The sequence below is a fragment of the Phycodurus eques genome, chromosome 19 (genome assembly GCF_024500275.1).
Source record: "Phycodurus eques isolate BA_2022a chromosome 19, UOR_Pequ_1.1, whole genome shotgun sequence".
NCBI classification, from domain to species: Eukaryota; Metazoa; Chordata; class Actinopteri; order Syngnathiformes; family Syngnathidae; genus Phycodurus; species Phycodurus eques.
The window spans coordinates 16,254,243-16,276,210 of NC_084543.1; the positions used below are offsets into that span (position 1 = coordinate 16,254,243).

At 44.5% G+C, this 21,968-nt stretch overlaps 1 protein-coding gene across 4 annotated transcripts in view; it reads right to left on the reverse strand.

Annotated features, from left to right (window-relative positions):
• Positions 1–21,968, reverse strand: part of mbtd1 (mbt domain containing 1) — a 192,051-nt gene that overhangs the window by 127,995 nt on the left and 42,088 nt on the right. For all 4 annotated transcript variants that reach the window (XM_061705439.1, XM_061705436.1, XM_061705438.1 and 1 more), the window contains 2 exons: positions 321–455; positions 141–229 (listed from right to left, as the gene is read on the reverse strand). In XM_061705439.1, coding sequence (XP_061561423.1) covers positions 141–229; positions 321–455 — 224 coding nt within the window. The remainder of the gene's footprint in view (positions 1–140; positions 230–320; positions 456–21,968) is intronic.

Consider the following 21,968-nt stretch of genomic DNA (forward strand, 5'->3'; position numbering starts at 1 on the left):
TGGATGTGCAAAAATAAATACAATAAATAAATACATACATCAGGAATGGACCAAATACGTTTTCACAGCATTGTACAATATATATTCACACACATATATGCATATATGACATGCTGGTCAAGTTACTGTTTCGATCTCACCTTGGCATTAAAGTCGGGTGGCAGTGTTTTAGCTCCAGTGAGACGCTTGACAAGAAATGCCTTCCAGTTAGAATGCTTATGCTGTATGCCTGCAAAATATATTGCATAAAAACTCATACGACTACCAGCCTGACAAAAAAGACATCACAGAGGAGTACAGCTTGACGGGCTCGAGCTCACTTTTTGGAGGTACAAGAGGTTTTCCACTAGAGGCACACCAGCCCACAGGATGAACCTCTGGGATACAGAGATTACACCAGAAGTCCTTACTGCTGTCAATGTCAAAACCTTCATAACGCAGGAGAGCCTTGAAGCCTATGGAAAGAAGCAGATGTTAGTACCCGACCGATTTATTGACCGGCCTACTTATCAGGCTGATTATAGCATATAACCGATAAATCGACATTGGTCAATATGAAACCAATGTACTTTTTTGCTGCATGAAAACTGTGTTTGGCTGCTCCTATTTGTCTGTGCTGCAGTGCACGCTGTCCTAGTACCACACAGAGGCACATAGCACACACATGGTTGAGAGAAGCGACTAAAGAAATTGCATGTTTGTTTTTTTATTCCATGGTAAACTGTGACTTTGTAAAACAATGTTACGCCATACTTTAGTGACTCAAAACAATAACTTCCCCTTGGAAACACAATGTGCATGTCAAGGAAAGCAGTCCTGCTTTTTAGGTTATTTTTAGGTAAGTTTTAGAGACCGTATCACACCGTTAACATCGTGTAAGTTGCATCAAAGTTCTAAAATCAAGATATGTGCAACAGTTAAAAGACCAAGCTAATCCTGTCAACATTGGCACTCCATAGTTCTGGACTTACAAATGATGTCTGTAGAAAAAAAGTCTCCCCAAAATAGTGATTTGATTTTCAGCCAGATTTTGACCCGCCCACATCACACGTCACAGCCTGACACATCAAGTACAGAAGGCGATGACTGACATTTCCTCACTGAACTACTATATGTATTCTGCGGTTTAATCTTTGCCTATATTGAAAGTCTGGATGTTTTTTTAAGACAATGACTAGTGAAAATAGTGATTGACAAACATTTTAAAAGGCTTGGTTTTTATTTTTAAATTGATCCTTAAAATGCCTTGTAGAGGAAATAAGACAAAGCCACGTCATCCCACATGGGTCAAGTCCACATGTATAAACGGGGTTTCACCAGCTCAATTTTGTATTGATTGCGTCACAAATACCTCTAAGACGTTTGAAAACAGTTCCTATGGATGACACAGGCGTTTCTGTAGGTTGCATGGTGGTGATGATGTGACCAGTGGGCTTTGTGTGACAGAGGAGGACTTTGATGGGCACTGCTTGCAGACTTGATATGCAATGCTGGACTTTGATTTGCACACACGGTCATTGTGAGGTGTTCGTGCAATTTCAATATAACCACATAATAAATATGCAATGTTTCAGAATATTAAATTAGTGCTTTAGCATAATTTTGGGGTGCTATAGCTGTTGTGCAATGGTACACACATGGACAAAAATTTTGGACATACTTTTTTTTCTTCCCAGCAATGGGTCTTGGGTGGTGAGCGTGCATACAGGCCATGGCGGCAGAGTACATTACGCACGGTTTTCCTTGTGACAACAGTACCTGCTAATTCCAGGGTTTTTTTAAGCTCTCCATAAGTGATCCTTGGCTCTTGGACAACTCTTCTGATTATTCGTTGCACTCCTCTGTCAGAAATCTTGTGAGGAACCACCTGATCGATGCAAATTTATGGTGGTATTATTGGCTTTCTACTTATGTATTGTGGCCCCAACCGTGCTCACTGGAACGTTCAGAAGCTTAGATATTCGCCTGTAACCATTATGTTTTGCAATGATCTTGAGACAGCTCTCTGCTCTTACCCCTCATGAGATGTTTCTTGACTCACACCTCGGCAATGAGAACATTTTGTAGGCCATCAGTTAGGACTGAACCAGCTGGTATTGATTTGCACTGACAAGGCACTGGATTGGATTATTGATAGATTTTAGGTGCTGTCTTGGCTTTCCATGTCTTCTTGCACCTCCTTTTCTTCATGTGTTCAATACTTTTTAACTGTGTCATTTCACATTTTTATACACAACTTCATTTCTGAGTTTATTTTTTTCTACCTTTTTTTATGTATGGATTACTTGGTTTGATCTCAACATCTGGTGAAATTATCAGGTTAATAGCACCTTTGGAAGTATATTTCATAAGAAAAATGGTGACGTGTTAAATACTTATTTCAGCCGCTGTAAATACCATGAAATAAAAGATGGAATTCTGAACTTTTGTCTCAGTCATCTTTTGATCTGAAACCCAAATGTCTTCAGCATACAACAAAAACAAAGGAATTAACCTTGCTGTTCCAATACTTTTGGAGGGGACTGTATATTCCTTATCTATCCCTATAGATCTATCCTATTGTAGCGGACATGCCACGTAAAAGATGCCACCCGGCACTCCCCGCCGAGGTAGACTGTGACGAGTGACTATATTGCTGCAAACTTGAATGTCTAACGTCAAATCTGTTGTTAACTGAACCAGATGGAATGTCTCACCCCACGCCACAAATGTCACATGAAAATAGTAATGTTCTCAACACCACATAACTTGAAACATTCATTACAGGTATGAAAGAGAATGAGCGTGGAACAATGCAGGGTGGGAAAATGGTCTCGTTATCCTAAATCCAATAATGAATATTTTATTCCACTGGTTTTAAACCACAAAATAATCCTAGAATGGAAAACTAACGCCAAAAGGCAGTCCAGCCCCTCAGTGTCCGCGAAGGTGGTAGAAAAGGAGGGTGGGACCCGCTCTGGCCATTGAACTGTAAGCCATTCTACTCGCCGCGTGAGTTCGCATCATTTATTCTGGCTGGCGCCTATATTCCGCCTCAAGCTAAGACGACCGCCGCACTGCTAACGCTCGCCGAACAAGTCAACGAAATTGAAAAAAAAACACCTGGACTCACCCCTCATTATTCTCGGGACTTTAACAAAGCTAAACTCAACCACGAACTCCCTAAATACAAGCAGCACATAGACTGTCCTACCAGGGAAAATAACATTTTAGACCACTGCTATACTAGGCTAAAAAACACATACCGTGCTATACCTCATGCCGCCCTGGGCTCGTCTGATCACTGCTTAATTCACTTAATACCGACGTACAGTGAAAACAGTGAAAAAGTGGAGCAATGAAGCAAAAATGAAACTTCAAAGCTGTTTAGACTGCACAGACTGGAGTATCTTTGAAAATTCAGCTGGCAGCCTATGAATATACGGACACTGTCACATCCTATATCAGTTTCTGAGAAGAGGTGTGTGTACCAACAAAGTCATTTTGCACTTTCAACAACAACAAGCCGTGGTTCACTGCCAAACTTAAGCAGCTTCGCCAAGCTAAGGAGGACGCATATCAGAGCGGGGACAGGGCCCTGTATAATCGAGCAAGAACCCAGCTGACTAAAGAAATTAACATTGCAAAGAGGGACTATGCAGCAAAGTTGGAAAAACAGTTTAGCGCTAACGACTCTAAATCAGTCTGGCATGCATTCCAATCGCTGACTAATTACAAGCGACGATCCCCCCCAAGCTGAGAACAATAGCACACTAGCCAACGACTTGAATACCTTCTACTGCAGATTTGAAAAGGACACTTTCACTGCTGAAAGGATTGTTGGTACCCCCCTACCCATCCTTGATGGGTAGGGGGGCTCATGTCTTAGTTCTGCACGCTGCCAGAACTAAGACATGAGCGTGCAAAATCCTCTCGGACCCTCCACATCGGCTCTTCCAGCTCCTTCCCTCAGCTAGGCGCTACCGATCAATGCAAACTAGAACTACAGACATTCCAACAGCTTCTTCCCTCTTGCAATCAACTTCTTAAACACCTAACCTACAATTCCATTCCAACATGCTGGCAATTTTTTAACTTGAGTTCGTTGTCACGTTTCTGTGGGGCCAATTATATATTACTTGTGGACTCACTGTAGTAGTCTCGCCACGCTGCACTATTTGCATATCTATTGTTGACCAATACTGGCCACTCATGCCAGAGTAGCATCTGCTCCATTTGCACATTGATTGAGGAGTATCTGCAACATTTGCATAATCAACATTGTCCCAGATTATCGCACTACTCGTCACTTTAAACTGCATACACTCCTTGAAGTCTCGGCGCCCTTTGCACCGGACTATTGCAATATTAGTCATTCCAACTGCTCTAAGTGCTAGACGACTCTGCACCTTTTGCACAATTGTCAAAAATAAATAAATAATCTACCGGCATTACTAGACAACTAGCAACCCTTTATTGCTCAGTGACTGTTTTTTTTGTCAATGTCTTTATGTCTCAAAAGCGTTCTTTGTCAATTGACTGTCTGTTGTCGTACTAGAGCGGCTCCAACTACCGGAGACAAATTCCTTGTGTGTTTTTTTGGACATACATGGCAAATAAAGATGATTCTGATAAAAGGGGCCGTAGCTGGGAGAAGTTGAGAAGTTTTTGGAGTCTTGGTGCAGAAGCCTTTTTGGTCACTCCGACCAACTCGCCGACGACCGCGCCAGGCAGGACGCCCACCTCACCCGAGGTTGCAAGGACACATCAGACGATCCCCAGCTGCAGCTTCATGCAAGCGCTGCGAGCCACCCTGCTTGGGGGCCCGAACTCAGTCTGAGGGAACGTCATCCGAGAGATGTCCTGCCTGAGAACTCGTTAGCCTCCAGCAGCTCCTGTTTTTCCATTCCTCCCTCCTGTCAAATCCACCTGTTCCCGGTGTGGACTGGGCCGGCCAAACACTCGGGAGCTTGACTCGCCTGCCTCAAACGTGTTCCAGACACGTAAATCCAACATTGCGGTCTACTAAAAGTACGGATTAGTGCATATTTGGGTTTATATTAACGAGACCAGGAGTCCTCAACTATATGCATTCACTAAACGCCCATTCTGCTCATCTCACGTCACAAATCCCTTCCTTCGCCAATGTTTGTAGATATCTTGTTTGTTTTGTGTTTGTCTGTGTTTTATCCTGTAGAAATCCCTTTTTATTATTACATTTTCTATAGAATTCACCACTTGCATTGATTATATGTGTGTTTGGGTTTGGAACGAAAACTCTAGAAAGTCTAGAACTCAAAGTCCCTAAAATGTAGCCACCTTCCGATAAGAGACTGATTATAAAGGTTTTTCGTCATTTCGCCTCAAGTTAAACTTGTACAAATATGACGTGGTGCCCCTCATAACTATCAAATATCTTGATTTATAACGCTGTAATTTAAAATTACGATAACCCGGAAGTGACGCAGGCGCCACTTCCAACTCGTTTTCTTCTAAATTACGCACAATTTGATGCGCCCCAATAAACGCTACAGAGTGGTGCCCCGAGTGAGGAGATACTAAATTTTATTCCTAATCCAAACACACAAAACCCCCGATATTTTGCAATAAACCAAGACGCCAGCCGCCATCTTGGCAGGGCCATGTCTCGGCACGTCCCCTGATATCTAGATTATGGCTATGTTGTCTATGTGTGAGCACATTCCGTTACCATAGCGACCAAAGTCCGAGCGCTTATGAACAAGAGAAATGAAGATTAGCCCGAGTGAAACTAGCATTGTTGCATTGCAAATTATATTTGGATATCCGTTTTATGCGATGCATGCTTTGAACTGTGTTTCCTATGTAAAGTTCTGTTAAAAAGGCCTTCTAGGATCGCAAACGAGTCACGAATTCTGAGCGTTCGCACGTCCTTGTCTTCTTCCCGCTATGCTCTGGAGTTGCTAACCAGACTAGCTATATGCCCGTTGTGGTGTTGGGAATTTTATTGTGAGTTTCGCTGTGTAAATAGGAGGTTTGGGAAGTCCCTGGTTACGAGAACGTGTTCTTTACCGAGAATCCCGTTACACGTCAGTCGAACGCTGTGTGTGAAAAAACACACAGACACACACACATACGTGGCACCCACGACGGTCGCCATTTTCGCTTTGTGTTAAAATTACAAGTCTCTCACTGAACGCCATTTGGTCATTTAAAGACTAAAGGCTTCATAATTCGTCTTCAGTCTTGGAGAGACGTGACATCATTGTGACATTGCCACCTTGGTTTCTTTCTTCATGGTGTGATCCGTAGCATAAGCTCCGGGTTGTCCTCGAGTGCCCCTCGCGGACGTTCATCCCATCACGCAACTTCCGGGTGTGTGACTGGAAACTTGCGCTGACTAGCTCCGGCTCAAGTCGCTAGTTATCCATTACCGATTGCGTGCTAAGGCATTGTGTGTTCATCTTGGGTCGTTGCTTTCAAAACAATAAACGTGGGCTTTCATAATAAGCACCGCCGTTTGCTTTTTGTGTGCGGATAAGCTTCCGGTATGCGCTGCGCGCACCGCGCAACCTGGCAACACCAGTTGCCTAGACAACCAAACAACTCCGAGAGCTTTGCCTTAATGCATGATAGTTAGAAAGAGCGTTTTAAATTTAAAGCCTCTGTTTTCGCTCATTTTCGAAACGCCGACGCCGCGATCCTTCTTTAAAGCTTTAGGCCTGGTATTTTTAACCAGTTTTGGGATTTACAACGTGAGACTCTTAACGAGTTTCACCGCCGGAAAGCAGCGGCACCGCTATACAGCGACACCGCCACCTTCCGCCAGTAAACCTGCACAACACATTCTGTCGAATTAAACTGACAACTCCTTACAGTAACCACAGTTATTCACGGATTTATTTTACAAAGTGGAATTTATTAATTGATTGCTTGGCTGTTTTAGTCACTCTGTTTTTTTTTCGTTTTTTTTCAAGAAAAAGGAAAACTTTATTTGATTTGAATTTTTCCCAAAAACATTTTTGTTTTTGAAACTTTTCTTTTGGTGTTATTTTTGGGGGGGGGGGGATTTATTTTCATAATTAATATTTTCAATTATATTTTAAAAATTCTCTCTTTGATTTTATTTATTTATTTTTTGGGTCGGGGGAAATTTTCTTTTTTAATTTTTAATTTTTTTAATTTTTTTTTAATTTTTATTTCTTTAAAGCGCTTCTTGTTTTTGATGCCTCTTCACTTGGCCTAAAAGCCACACCAATACTAGCCATACAAGCAATCTAATCATAAGTACATTTGACTTTTACCCGAAGTTAAATCACACTTTTGCGAATCAGCTCAAAGCCTAATTCGCGTCAGCAATTGAATTGACTTGCAGTGATAGCCATCACACACCGTCAAATCAAGTTGCTTAACTAAATTATAACTAATAATAATTTATTTACCCAAACTAAATAAATGAATTGGTTAAATTGGTTTAAAATTTTGTTAACAAGCTGATTTGTCCACTCCATCAAGTGCCCTTTGCAACGCTAATCATGGCGGAACTTCCAGAAAGTCCCAGTCAATACGACAATCTTGACACACTGGAAGAGCTCGTCAGCAATTTAACTAAAGACCTTGTCCCGGGCTATGCAGAGTCCATCAAAAATGCTGGCCTCGAAGTCCTCAATGATAACATCGCACAACTTATGAGTGACGCCGAGCACCAAACCTTAAAAGATAAAAACCTCGCGCGAACTCTTGGCTGCATGGTGCTGAAAATGGTGGCCCAACTCAAATGGAGCGACCGCGAGGACGCTCTGGTGAAACGCAGACTGGAAGCTGAACAGCATAAACAAGTCCAGTTAACTGCACAATTAAGAGAGAACACCGTGGGCTTAAACTTGGCTGAAGCCCGCCTTCTTGACGTTGAAATGCAATACGATGTTGCGGCGGCTCGGCTAGCCGATCTCACTACTGCAGCTGAGGCTGCATAGTTGCTGCCTCAAGACAGCAGCAGATTAAACTATGATAATGATAAAAGACCCCAAGTTCCTATCTCGAGCGAATTAACTTTCGGAGGTCAGTATAACCAACTACAAGAGGCTTTTTCTTTTTTTTTTTTTTTTTTTTTAATGATCAAATGATTTGTGGTTTTATTCTCTCTTAATAGTAAGTCTTTATGTATCCTGTTTTATATTATATTGTCTTGTAGATGTATTTTAGTGCTTTTTTACATCATGGCCAGGGGACTACAGATGAAAACTAGCCTTCTGGCTAATTCTGGCTTTTTTAACCATTTGTAATTCATGTGTTTTATGAAATTGCATTGTCCCCTTTCGAATAAACTGATTAATAATTAATAATTATGTCGAGATTGCCGACTTAAAAGCTAAATTGGTAGAATTAGCCGACTGACCGTCTATTGACCAAGTGCTTGAATTACGGGCGGAACATCAGCGAGCAACTATTCTGCTGCGGCAAGCTTCCGGTGACATACAGCGGCTCACCGAACGCACCGACATACTCAAAGCGGAACGCTCCAAAGAGATGGAACAGTCCTACAGGCTCAAAACACAGATAGTAATCAGGGAGACGGAACTGTCCCACCTCCAGCAACAACTCAGGGACCAAGAGGACGAGTTAACCCATGTCAGTGTTAGCTACAATTAGCTCAACAGCTGTCCACTGACTCTCTAACTCATCCCAGTGTTCCGGCCCCTGCTACAGACCTTGTCAGAAGTGTCACAGAGCCGTACAAAACATCTCCAAGAACCCACCTTGAGGGGGTCCTGTGCGGCCACCTCACAGGTGGCAGCCCCATCAGTCGCAGCTCACCTTTTCGACTCACCCCCGACTCTCCCTCCACCCACCGCTGCTCCAGGTATGACTAAGAGACCTAGACAAAGTGGCGCACAACATTCCGAGGTTTGAACCGAAGCCAAACGGGTAACACGACACAGCCACGTACCTTGGAGACCTCGAATTTCACCTTAAACGATTCCCTTCTGCTACTACGGACGACAGACTGTACCTTATCAAAGTTACATCTAGCCAAGAAGTCAGCAGCTTAATTGAACGACAAGCGGCTCATGTGCTGGCCGATTACTGTGCCCTCTGCCAAGCATTGTCTCAAGAATTTGATGACCCAGAGGCCGCAACTGGCTATGTCCTCAAAATTAAACAGGGGAGACTTGAGACACCCCAAGCTTATTACTGCCGGTTGTGTAAAGCGTACTTTGGAAATTTAAACGAGCCGAACATGGAGGAGGATAAAAATTTCAAAACTGTCAAAAACCTACACCCTAACACCAGCCACAAGCTCGGCGTAGCAGCGTGCCCGCGCACACTGTCTAGTGCCCAACGGCGTCAACTGGTTGCCAAGGGTTTTGCTAAACAGAAACACCCTCCCTCTAAAGCACAAGACTCAGGCGTTTTCTTTCCAAACGCATCACCACAGATGGAATTAGAGGGCGCTACGTACAACACGCGTGTGGCCGACACACCACGTTCTGGCAATGTTAAACCCGACAATCAAAAGAAGTCGTTTCACCCATACAACCAATCTCGGCCCGCATACAAAAATGGTCCTCGTAACCAACAACGCCAATTCGACGACAAATCAAAATCATGGAATGACCGCAGCTCTAATTCGTGCCAAACTTACATGTCGAAACAGGGTACACGTAACGACTAGCCTAAATCTGACTCGTCCAACCGAGACCCTAAGACGACAAGTGACAACCGGGAAAAGGGATCCCAAACAAACAGCACAAAAAGGGAATTTAGTGCCGTGGCAGAAGAATTACTTGGTGCTCCACAGCCTGTCCAAAGACAAAAAGCGGGACCCATCATTATGACTAAGCCTGACTGAGTCGAACAGGACCACAGAGGACACAATAGGTCAACCAGGTAACCTCCATTGTTCCCCTAATGACCTGCCAAGCGCATCCGTAACCCCTGGCCGACTCTTCGACGACCTCACCTCGCCATAACCTGAGCTGATCACTTTGTGACAACTAATCCCTAAACCCCTCTCGTGCCGTCCTAATCGTCCGACGAGACCCAGGCGAGGCCCCTGACTCGCGTGACATCACAGTACTAAATAACGTTCTGCCTTTCCGACAGCTTTTGGGTGAACTAACGGGTAAATAGAGCTTTCGGGAAGTACCTTTAGCCGCTAAAGGTACTTCCCGAAAGTTCTATTTACCCGTTACGCTTTAGCATGAACCTGTTCAAGAAGCTCTGATTGACCCCGCAGCAGGCATCACTGTTATGTCCCATGCTGTGTTCAATCAACTTCTGACATTGGTACAAGCCAGTGGCAGCGACCTTCAATTGCAACGCTGCATACTAACTATCCGTGCATTTTCAATAACTAATACCGAGCTAAACACCATAACTATGCTCCACTGGACAATTGGCCCCATGACATTAGTCTACCCGGTCTGTCTCCAATTGAAACCGTCCCCCTGCTCAGCTGCCAAGACCTGCTCTGCCGGTTTGAACCACTAATCGATTACAAAAAGCTTCAGCTGTGTGCGCAGGTGGAACACGCTTTACCACCACCAACTCGGGAACTGTCCTCAGGACAGGGCCTGGGGTGGGACCACTCGGAGGATGGCGACCTGTCAGGCCACACTCCTTCAAGTAACGACACCCCCATTGACAACATCACAGAGTTCCCTGTAGCCACCTCGCCACCGCTGAACAGACTTGGAGAACTTGATACGTTTCTCTGCCATCTTGTCCAACTACCGCACGAAGAGCGCTACGGCCCCAATGTTGCTGGTGGAATTAATTTGCATGACTGCCCAAGAGTCAACGTCATCCTGGCCTTATGGGCTGACAAATCGGCAATCTCTCAGGCACTGTTTGACAACCTACGACTTAAGCATCCTGACCTTCAGTTAACGCTGAAAACATTTCGTTTTCCCGTTAACACCGTGCCACCGTCTGTCGTCACTGCAGTGGGCGTATGCAATGGAGCCGATCGCTCGTTAACTCACTGCTTCCTAGTAGTCCCCAATTTGCCGCATAAAGCTGATGTTGGCGCTGATGTACTTGTCTGACTGTCTGTTCAAATTGACACTATTAACAATGTTTTGTGGTCACACACTAATTGCGGCGCCGCCAACCGCGTTGTCCAACCGTTAAACCTTAAGTCGGGACAAACCATCCCCGACGTTTGCGAAGTTTTGAGCGAAGACAAAGCTATAGTAAAAGCGTCAACTATCAACTTCCCTATTAGAGTGGTTGCTCGTGCTAACCAAGCTGTAACCGGTCCAGATGCGTTCTTTCAGCCTTCGCCGGAGTTGAATGACCTGGGTTTGTCACTGCATGCCACACCCCTCCTAGACGCTTCCCGAACAACCGTGCTGCTGATTCAAAACCACACACGGAACGAAATTCACATCCCCAGATCCACTAGGCTTGGCTTCTTGATCTGCTCCGAGTTCCACGACTTCAATATCGCGGTCCCCGTGATTGGTCACCTTCCACTAGACCTCTTCCCATTGCCTAGCTCTGGTGGAGTACAGCTCACTGTTCCTTCGCGACACATTGCTCTCATTCCAGTGGGTCCGACTGAGCGTCATGACATCATCAGAGTGAACCTGGCTAGAGACCAACACCTGGTGATCCATACGCTCAGTACAATCCAAGCTGCACCCGGAAGTGGGTCTCCCGCGACGTCACCCACTCCCTCAAACCCATCGTTAACAAACTCACCTGCACCAGTGACACTGTACGATAGTCGCCGACTCCCTTGTCCCGACGTTGAAACTCACGTGCAGCAGGTCCTAGCGGATGCTGACGCCCTGAGTTCTGCTGAAAAACGACAGCATTTGCGGGAAGTGCTAACCAAACACGACGCATCATTCGCTAAAGACTCACTAGACTGCAACCTAACAGACTTGCACCTGGGCCGCACTCCGACCCGTCGAATACAACCGCAACCAGTTGACGATCTTACAAAAGGGGGGACTGCACCTGCGATACCAAGCAGGCCCGCCTGGGGTCGCTCCTGGGACACCGGACTTGCTCTTGACCCTTTGAGGCCAGTCGACCCCCTAATAAATACAAAAATTGCTCCCTTTGAAAAGGAATTTGTGGACCCGGTCCCTAAACAATGGACTGCATTTTCAGCCATCACGCTGAGCTTCATAGTGATTTCTCTACAGAGCTGGCCCACTCTGTCGAGGGGCGCTAAGTCATCTTGCTTCTTCCGTGACTTTCACACATACACGGCTTCAACAGCACAGGACATGGATTTGGTCTCTCCTTAGAGACCTCAGACTCCCTGTGCACATCTCTGGAACTTGCAAAGTGCACCTCCATGCTGTTTTACTCACCCACCTCTCCCTCAGGCCATCCCTCTTTTAGTTCACCTGCAGCATCCACTGGTAATGTGAGCCTCCTCCTGTGCTGGTTCCCAACCTTCCTCTTCTGTTCCACATTGGTTGTGTTGACGAAGTTGCCTGCCTTTCTTTTGATCTTTCTATGGCTCGCCGTGACCGGCGCTCCTTCTCTTCTTCCTTCTTGCGTGCTGCGCAAGCTTAACTTCGGTTTCTCCTTAACTTTGCACCTGCACATTCGTATTATTGTGGACTTTGGTTATTGCGCTTCCGTGAAGCACTCTTCACCGCCATTCGTGGCCTCATGGTGCGAAAGGGGGGGTCACACAAGACTCCGCCCACGATTCACCATGCACAAAACGTAGGATGGTCCACACAGTGAGACTGGACCGTTCAGGCAGGTCCAACCTCCGTGACAGCATCCTTGCTACGCCAAGGACTGCAGCATGTCCGCCAACGCAGACGCCCGACCGAGACACTGGTGAAGCCAAAAGCGCTGCTCCGCCGCAAACCAAAAACATAATGACCGAAATAACAGGTATCCGCAGCGCCCCAACCATTGACGCGTGGAGCCTTAGTACCGTCGGGACGTCCACCAAAACCAGCTACACAGGAGCCACGTGGTCTCGCAAGGCTATCCACCATGCCGACTTCGACACCACTCACATGCTCCAGCAATTACAAACATTTGTCGGCACTCAGGCCGATATCAGCGGAATCCCCAGACGTTTAAAGCATTTTGTAGGGCATCTATTAATGGCTGCCGCCTCCCTCGGCACATTGTTTAGCATAGGAACCTCCACGGTTTACACCAGCAGCTTAAACACGGTTAAGAAAGAAATTGGTGAACTCCAGACCGAAATTCCTAAAATCCGACGCAACATGGAGAGACAAACCGCTAACCTCCAGTGTTTCGGCAAGACACTGAAGGGCACTATCCTTGTCCTCAACACACACAGTGTCATCCTGAACCAAAGGATGGTGCCCCTCATATCTATCAGATATCTTTATTTATAACGCTGTAATTTAAAATTACGATAACCTGGAAGTGACACAGGCGCTGCTTCCGACTCATCGTTTTCTTCTAAATTACGCACAATTTGATGTACCCCAATAAAAGCTACACAGTAAAAATCATGACTCAAGTACTGAGTAAATAGCACAAACAAAAGCAATTTTAAAAAACCCTGCAATTTACTGCACGGTGTTTGCTCAAGTTATAAGTGAGCTGAAACATCTACATTTGGGCTGACAGTGCCAGATAAAATACTACAATACATGAAAGCTGTTGTTTTTGTTTGTCTAAATGTCAAAAACAGTAGCGTGCCGTTGCCTTCATGGTAACGACGACCTTCCCAAAATGGTGGCCATTTAGCCACGATGATCAGCCGGGCTGTCTTATCTAGTGTTAATACCTATGCCCGGGAAGCCCAATAGAAGACGTTCTGTGAGGTCATGTGACTTTCTTTTGTTGTTTGATTGGTGAACTCGACTTTAACGTCACTAGCGCTTAAATTAGATTGGCGCAAACAGTGCCCAATGCGGAAGTTGAAGTCGTAGTCTCCCGCACGAAACAGTTGATAAATAAGAAAATAATTGATAAAAACCGACAGCGACGGTGACCCCCCATATATATATATATAATATATATATATATATATATATATATTATATGGTATATATATTATATATATTATATGGTATATATATTATATATATTATATGGTATATATATTATATATATTATATATATATATATATATATATATATAATATATATACACACACACGATTCACGTAAATGGCCTAGTTTGAGTTCAAAACGGCAGATTTCGCCACAAGGCAACTGATTTGCACGTATGTTTAATGTATGAAATAATGTATTGTATTTAATGTATTTAATGTATGAAAAGTGGTATAAGTGGTATAAGTGGTATAAGTGGTATAAGTGGTAAAAGTGGTATAAGTGGTAAAAGTGGTATATGAATAAATGAATAAATGAATAAATAAATGTAATATGATTTAATTAAATTTTGTTTTTCTCCCGCTTCGTAAAATGCTTTTTTTACGAAAAAAAACAAGGCCCGATGCCGCTTGGCACCTAATTTAAGTATATTACAGCAACGTAAGTTTGAATTTAGAGCACTCTATCCTGCTTTTAAAAAAAAAAATTAAATGGTCTGACAGCTTAAGTTAGCCTACTAATATTTACAACCAAAGATTTAGAATATTGCTTATCTTGAACTAAAAAGCTTCAATGTGAGAAAAGTCACCCATTTTTTCTTTATGTAGTTGGTGTTCTCATGTCTGGATAATCTTATACCCTTATACAATTTTGAAGTAATTTTGTTGCATCCCATGGATTTAAGTCTTCATATAAACTCCTGTAGTAACTCCGATTCTCTTCTTTAGAGTGTTCTTTCAGATGTGTTAAAATAATGCCTAACCTGCAGATATTTTTAAAAGTTATCTTTTTCTAAACCATGTTGATTCTTCAGAGCTTCAGAAATTTTGAATGGCTCCTTATGGACTCAGTGATACAGTGTTGTGAAAAATGTTTAGGCCCCCAGTAAAATATAAGAACATGGTTTATTATACCAGAGTTCAATTTCTCTAACCACACCCAGGTCTGATACTGCCACATCTTCATCCATCCATCCATCCATCTATTTTATACCGCTTATCCGAGGTCGGGTCGCAGGGACAGTAGCTTTAGCAGGGACGCCCAGACTTCCCTCTCCCCAGTTACTTCATCCAGCTCTTTCGGGGGGGATCCCGAGGCGTTCGAAGGCCAGCCGCACGACGTAGTCTCTCCAGCGTGTCCTGGGTCGTCCCCGGGGTCTCCTCCCGGTGGGGCGTGCCCGGAACACCTCACCAGGAAGACGCCCGGGAGGCATCCGAATCAGATGCCCCAGCCACCTCATCTGGCTCCTCTCGATGTGGAGGAGCAGAGGCTATACTCTGAGATCCTCCCGGATGACCGAGCTTCTCACCCTCTCTCTAAGGGAGAAACTCTGGGGAGGAAACTCATTTCGGCCGCCTGTATCCTCGATCTTGTTCTTTCGGTCACAACCCACAGCTCGTGACCATAGGTGAGAGTAGGAACATAGATCGATCGGTAAATCGAGAGCTTCGCCTTTCGGCTTAGCTCCTTCTTTACCACAACGGATCAATACAAGGTCTCCATCACTACACCAATCCGCCTGTCAATGTCCCGTTCCATTCTTCCCTCACTCGTGAACAAGACCCCAAGATACTTGAACTCCTCCACTTGGGGCAGGATCTCATCCCCGACCTGGCGAGGGCACGCCACCCTTTTCCGACTGAGGACCATGGTCTCAGATTTGGAGGTGCTGATTCTCATCCCAGCCGCTTCACACTCTGGTGCGAATTGCTCCAGTGAAAGTTGGAGGTCACGGCTTGATGAAGACAACAGAACCACATCATCAGCAAAAAGCAGAGATGCAATACTGAGGCCACCAAACCGGACCCTCTTTACGCCTCGGCTGCGCCTAGAAATTGTCCATAAAAGTTATGAACAGAATCGGTGACAAAGGGCAGCCTTGGCGGACTCACCGGAAACGAGTCCTACTTACTGCTGGATATGCGGACCAAACTCTGACTCCGGTCGTACACTGACCGAACAGCCCGTATCAGGGGGTTTGGTACCCCATACTCCTCAAGCACCCCCCACAGGACCACCCAAGGGACACGGTTGAACGCCTTCGCCAAGTCCACAAAACACATGTAGACTGGTTGGGCAAACTCCCATGCACCCACGTTTGGGCCTGCCACGTCGGACCGGCATCTTCCCCCACCATCGGAGTCAACTCACCACCAGGTGATGATCAGTTGACAGCTCCGCCCCGCTCTTTACCCGAGTGTCCAAGACATGCGGCCGCAAGTCCGATGACACGACCACAAAGTCGATCATCGAACTGCGACCTAGGGTGTCCTGGTACCAAGTGCACGTGTGGACACCCTTATGCTTGAACATTGTGTTCGTTATGGACAATCCGTGATGAGCACAGAAGTCCAATAAAAGAATATCGCTCGGGTTCTGAGCGGGGGGCCGTTACTCCCAATTACGTCCATGGCCTCACTGTCATTGCCCACGTGAGCATTGAAGTCCCCCAGCAGACCGATGGAGTCCCCAGCGGGAGCGCTCTCCAGCACCCCCTCCGAGGGTTCCAAAAAGCGTGGGTACTCTGAACTGATGTTTGGTGCATAGGCACAAACAACAGCCAGGACCCGTCCCCCCACCCGAAGGCGGAGGGAGGCTACCCTCTCGTCCACCGGAGTGAACCCCAACGTACAGGCGCCGAGCCGAGGAGCAATAAGTATACCCACACCTGCTCGGCGCCTCTCACCGTGGGCAACTCCTCTTGAGAGGACTGGTACCAGAGCCCAAGCTGTGCGTGGAAGAGAGTCCAACTATATCTAGTCGGAACTTCTCGACCTCACACACCAGCTCGGGCTCCTTCCCTGCCAGAGAAGTGACATTCCACGTCCCTAGAGCCAGCTTCTGTAGCTGGGGATCGGATCGCCAAGGTCCTCGCCTTCGGCCACCGCCCAGCTCCACCCGAACCCTATGGCCCCTCCCACAGGTGGTGAGCCCATGGGAAGGAGGACCCACGTTACCCTTTTGGGCTGTGCCCGGCCGGGCCACATGGGTGCCTTCGAGCCCCACCTCCGTGCCTGGCTCCAGAGGGGGGCCCCGGTGACCCGCGTCTGGGCAAGGGAAACCTGAATCCATATTGTACTCGTCATAGGGGTTTTTGGAGCCGTGCTTTGTCTGGTCCCTCACCTAGGACCTGTTTGCCATGGGTGACCCTGCTAGGGGCATAAGGCCCCAGACAACTTAGCTCCTAGGATCATTGGGACACACAATGATAAGTTGACGGCGCAAGGAGGGGACTGCCACATCTTTTCTCAATAAAATTAAAAAAAAAATAAAAAATCTCTTAAATAGGATCTGCCTGACAAAGTGAAGCAGACCAAAAGATCCTCAAAAGCTACATTATACAGAGGTCTAAAGAAAATCATGAACAAATAAGAAATTGAAATCTATCAGTGTCAAAAAGGTTATAAAGCAAATTCTAAAGCTTTGGGACTCCAGCAAACACCAGTGAGAGCCATAATTCACAAATGGCGAAAACATAGAACAGTGGCGAACCTTATCAGGAGTGGCCGGCCTTCCAAAATTAACCCAACAGCACAGCGATTACTCATCCAAGAGGTCCCCACAACAACATCCAAAGAACTGCAGGTCTCACTTGCCTCAGTTAAGGTCAGTGTTCATGACTCCACCATAAGAAAGAGACTGGGCAAAAATGGCCTGTATGGCAGCGTTCCAAGAGAAAACCCACTGCTGAGTAAAACGTACATTAGGACTCATCACAATTTTGCCAGAAACATCTTGATGATCACCAAGATTTTTGGGGAAATACTCTGTGGTCTGATGAGAAAAAAGTTTAACTTTTTGAAAAGTGTGTGTCCCATTACATGTGGCGTAAAAGTAACACTGAATTTAAAAAAATGAACACCATACCAACAGTAAAATTTGGTGGTGTTAGTGTGATGGTTTGGGGCTGTTTTGCTTCTTCAGAACCTGGAAGACTTTCTGTAAAAAAATGGAACCATGAATTCTGCTGTCTACAAAAAGATTTCAGCTATTCTATCTAACATTAAAAAGTACTGCGTACTAACAGTGATTTATTTGCTAGAGGCTAAAAATTCAAGGTAAGTCAGAAAGGCAGGAACACACTCAAAGGCAACGCACGTTTAGAAACAGCCAACTAACAAATAAAATAATCATGGGACTCCTACATAGTTTCTTTTCCTCTGATTTATGAGATTGTAAAATGATTTATTTTTCTGAGTAGGCTCTGTGAAGTTTTTATTTTTTTAGGTGTAGACATTACATTTGAAGAGAAACAGCGAAGAAACAAATAAAACACTAATTTATTGTGTATAATGCACATACCGAAGGGTGTGTTCCAACTATAGGGGGATCATACTCCTCAGCCTCCCTGGTAAGGTCTATTCGGGGGTGCTGGAGAGGAGGGTCCGTCAGGAAGTTGAATGGCAGATTCAGGAGGAGCAGTGTGGTTTTCGTCCTGGCCGTGCAACAGTGGACCAGCTCTACACCCTCGGCAGGGTCCTCGAGGGTGCATGGGAGTTTGCCCAACCAATCTACATGTGTTTTGTGGACTTGGAGAAGGCGTTCGACCATGTCGTTCGGGGGGTCCTGTGGTGGGTGCTTCGGGAGTATGGGGTACCGAACCCCCTGATACAAGCTGTTTGGTCCTTGTACTACCGAAGTCAGAGTTTGGTCCGCATATCTGACTCAGTAAGAAGGACCTAAGACGAAAGGCGAACCTCTTGATTTACCGGTCGATCTACGTTCCTACCTTCACCTATGGTCACGAGCTGTGGGGGCGTGACCGAAAGAACGAGATCCCGGATACAAGCGGCCGAAATTAGTTTCCTCCGCAGGGTGTCCGGGCTCTTCCTTAGAGATAGGGTGAGAAGCTCGATCATCCGGGAGGATCTCAGAGTGGAGCCGCTGCTCCTCCACATCGAGAGGAGCCAGATGAGGTGGCTGGGGCATCTGATTCGGACACCTCCCTGGTGAGGTGTTCCGGGCACGTCCCACCGGGACGAGACCCCAGGGACGACCCAGGACACGCTGGAGAGACTACATCCTTCGGCTGGCCTGGGAACACCTCAGGATCCCCCCGGAAGAGCTGGATGAAGTGGCTGGGGAGAGGGAAGTCTGGGCGTCCCTGCTGAAGCTACTGCTCCCGCGACCCGACCTCTGATAAGCGGTAGAAAATGGATGGATGGAATATCGGGTGCTGTGTGTACCTTAATTTTAGCAAATGGCTGCAATATAACAAAGAGTGAAAAATTTAAGGGAGTCTGAATACTTTCCACCATTCTGCATGGCCATGCAGGTGAACAGGACAGGTTAAAATAAAATAAAATATATTTTTTTCAGTGTAAAGATATTATATTGGGTGATTTTTAGATCTTTTCAATATCTTTATTTTTTAGTAATAGCTAGGGATGTCCCGACCTGACCTTTCAGATCGCAAATCTGTCCCATCAGCAAAAAATGAGCATCGGATCAGACCGACTATGAAATAAAATTTTATCACTCTGATACAAGCAGTTCATTCCATGCTCCACTCCAGCACTTTTATTTGGCTTTACTAAAAGCACCTGGATGGCATGCAGATCCCGCGTGATCACAACTAGAGCTTGCTCAGGTGCTAACATAGTAGTAAGGAGTAAGAATTAATGTTGCTTACTTAAAGTCGTTTATTTACACTTCAGTTTATGTTGACTGTAAAACTTAACTCACATTACAAAACAATTACACCAATTGAATGTTCAAATACATCAGAACAAATACATAATTTGCATCATGAAGTTCAAAAGTGTATTGCTGTGCATGTGGAGAACGCAAATGTTCCCACCATATACTGACAGTAAAAAAAAAAAAAATTAAACAAATTAAAAATCCAAATTGAACTTCATTATTATTTTTTTTTTTTATGATTTCTGATGTATTCTTATTTAATTTTATTTGGTTTACATATGCTTATTTTAAGTTAAGCGGGTGGTTCTGTTGCAATTTAAATATATATTTTGTTATTGGTTTTACTGTAGCTATTTTTCAGGATTTGCTAATATAATTATTGTATTCAATTGTAGTACATCCTTATTTTTAAAGTTACTTTATGTATGTAACCCAATAGATAATAAATGGGTCCGTTTTTCCTCATACCTACTGTTGCTGATTATTGTTCGCTGAGTAATATCACTTCATCAAGCCTTTTCTAACATTCCATGCTACAAAATAAGTAATGTATGTATGATTATTGCTGATATTGGATCGGACAGATATCGGTATCAGGCAAAATTCAATGCCGCAATAAGGGATCAGAAGTAAAAAAAAAAAAAAGTTGGATCGGGACATCCCAAGTTAAAGGTGATAAAATTACAAAGGTTACTGTTTTAATAACTGATAGACCTCCAAGACACAATGGAAATTTTAGGGAGGAATTTTCAGAACTGCTGTCAGTTATCTGACTGACTAGAACTATTTTACTTTAACATTCATGTTGACAACAGCATGGGTAAAAAAAATCCCAAGAACTCTGCTATACTGGACACATTTGACCTCTCATCTAGTCCAACTCACACTCAAGGTCACATTTTAGACCAAGTAATCTCTGAGGATGATGAGATTTTAATCAGTTGACATTCAGGACTTTGCTATTTCTGATCATTTGTGTGTTATTTGAATTCCACATTCTCACAGATTCAGCCAACCTGTGTGTCTATTAAGAAAAGGTACAGCCTATAAATGAGAGTACCAGCGCTAGGTTTATGGACACCATAGCTGTGTCACCAGCAGTGAATGCAGAGACAGTCAATGAACTTGTATATAAATTCACCTGGAAAATCTCAAATGTCATGGATGCTGTTGCTCCTATTAAAACTAAGAAAACCTTGAGCAGACCTAAAACACCATGGAGGTGCACTGTGATGGTAAAGGCCTTTTCAATCAAAGTGTAGGAAACCAGAACGTAGGTGGAGAAAAACTAAACTCCATACTTACTTCAACCCCTACAAAGAGTTAGACAGGGCCAGACAACATTCCTCTTAATTCATTTGTAAGGACCTGACACAATATTGTACTCTGTTGGCTGTGGCTCACAAGCCCCCTCCCCCATCCAATCTGATATAAATTACTGGCTGCACGCTTACACAACACTGCATACACTTTTGTTTTATACATTCCATTATAGATACACATCAGGTATCCTTATAAACATAATTGCATTTCAGTTAGTCGCAGTGACACAACAAACACATAACATATCAACATAGGGTGCATTGGGAAGTTCACTCCGGGTATGCTCCCTTTACCGCGGAACCTTCGGTAACTCAGCGCGTTTTAGCATGTTAGCGTGTGTGTGCCACTCAATACAAGTAAAACTGAAACATTCTATATGGCGGATATACTGACGTATCCCTAGCAATAGCCAACGTTCATTAGTAAAAGTATAGAAAGTGGAGCATTGTCAAGTGGGTTGCCAAGCCACATGAAGCGATGGAGTGAAAGGTAGTGATTGGCTTATGTGGCTGGGTTCCTGTGAGTGAGCTCAGCCCCAGTTGCAATTCCTGGTTTAACCACCAGAGGTAGCCAAACCAAATTTAGATCATGATTATGACACGCCAGTTCAAGCAAACGTCTTCTTAACCACCAGAGGTCGCCAAACCTATTTTCAGGCCATGATTAAGAGTCGCCAGTTCAAGCATAAGTTATCTTAATATCCTTATACTATCAAAATCCATATCACAATAAACATACACATACTGGTATCAACAACATTTAAATCTAATTAATATTATATACTTAATATACTTTTGATGTATATGCTCTCTTTGATGTTCTCCTATATAAGATCGCTTGATACTGAGTACATCAAGCTTAGTAAAGTTGTTTTACCTTATTCTTACTTTTGTATTAGATAAAGCTTGGAAACTGCTTTTGTGCAAAGACTGTAACATGTGTAGAATTGTCACTCTCAGACGAAGCAGCACATGATGTACTACAAAGACAAGAACAAACCTGTTGAATGCATGAGGCAATTGTAT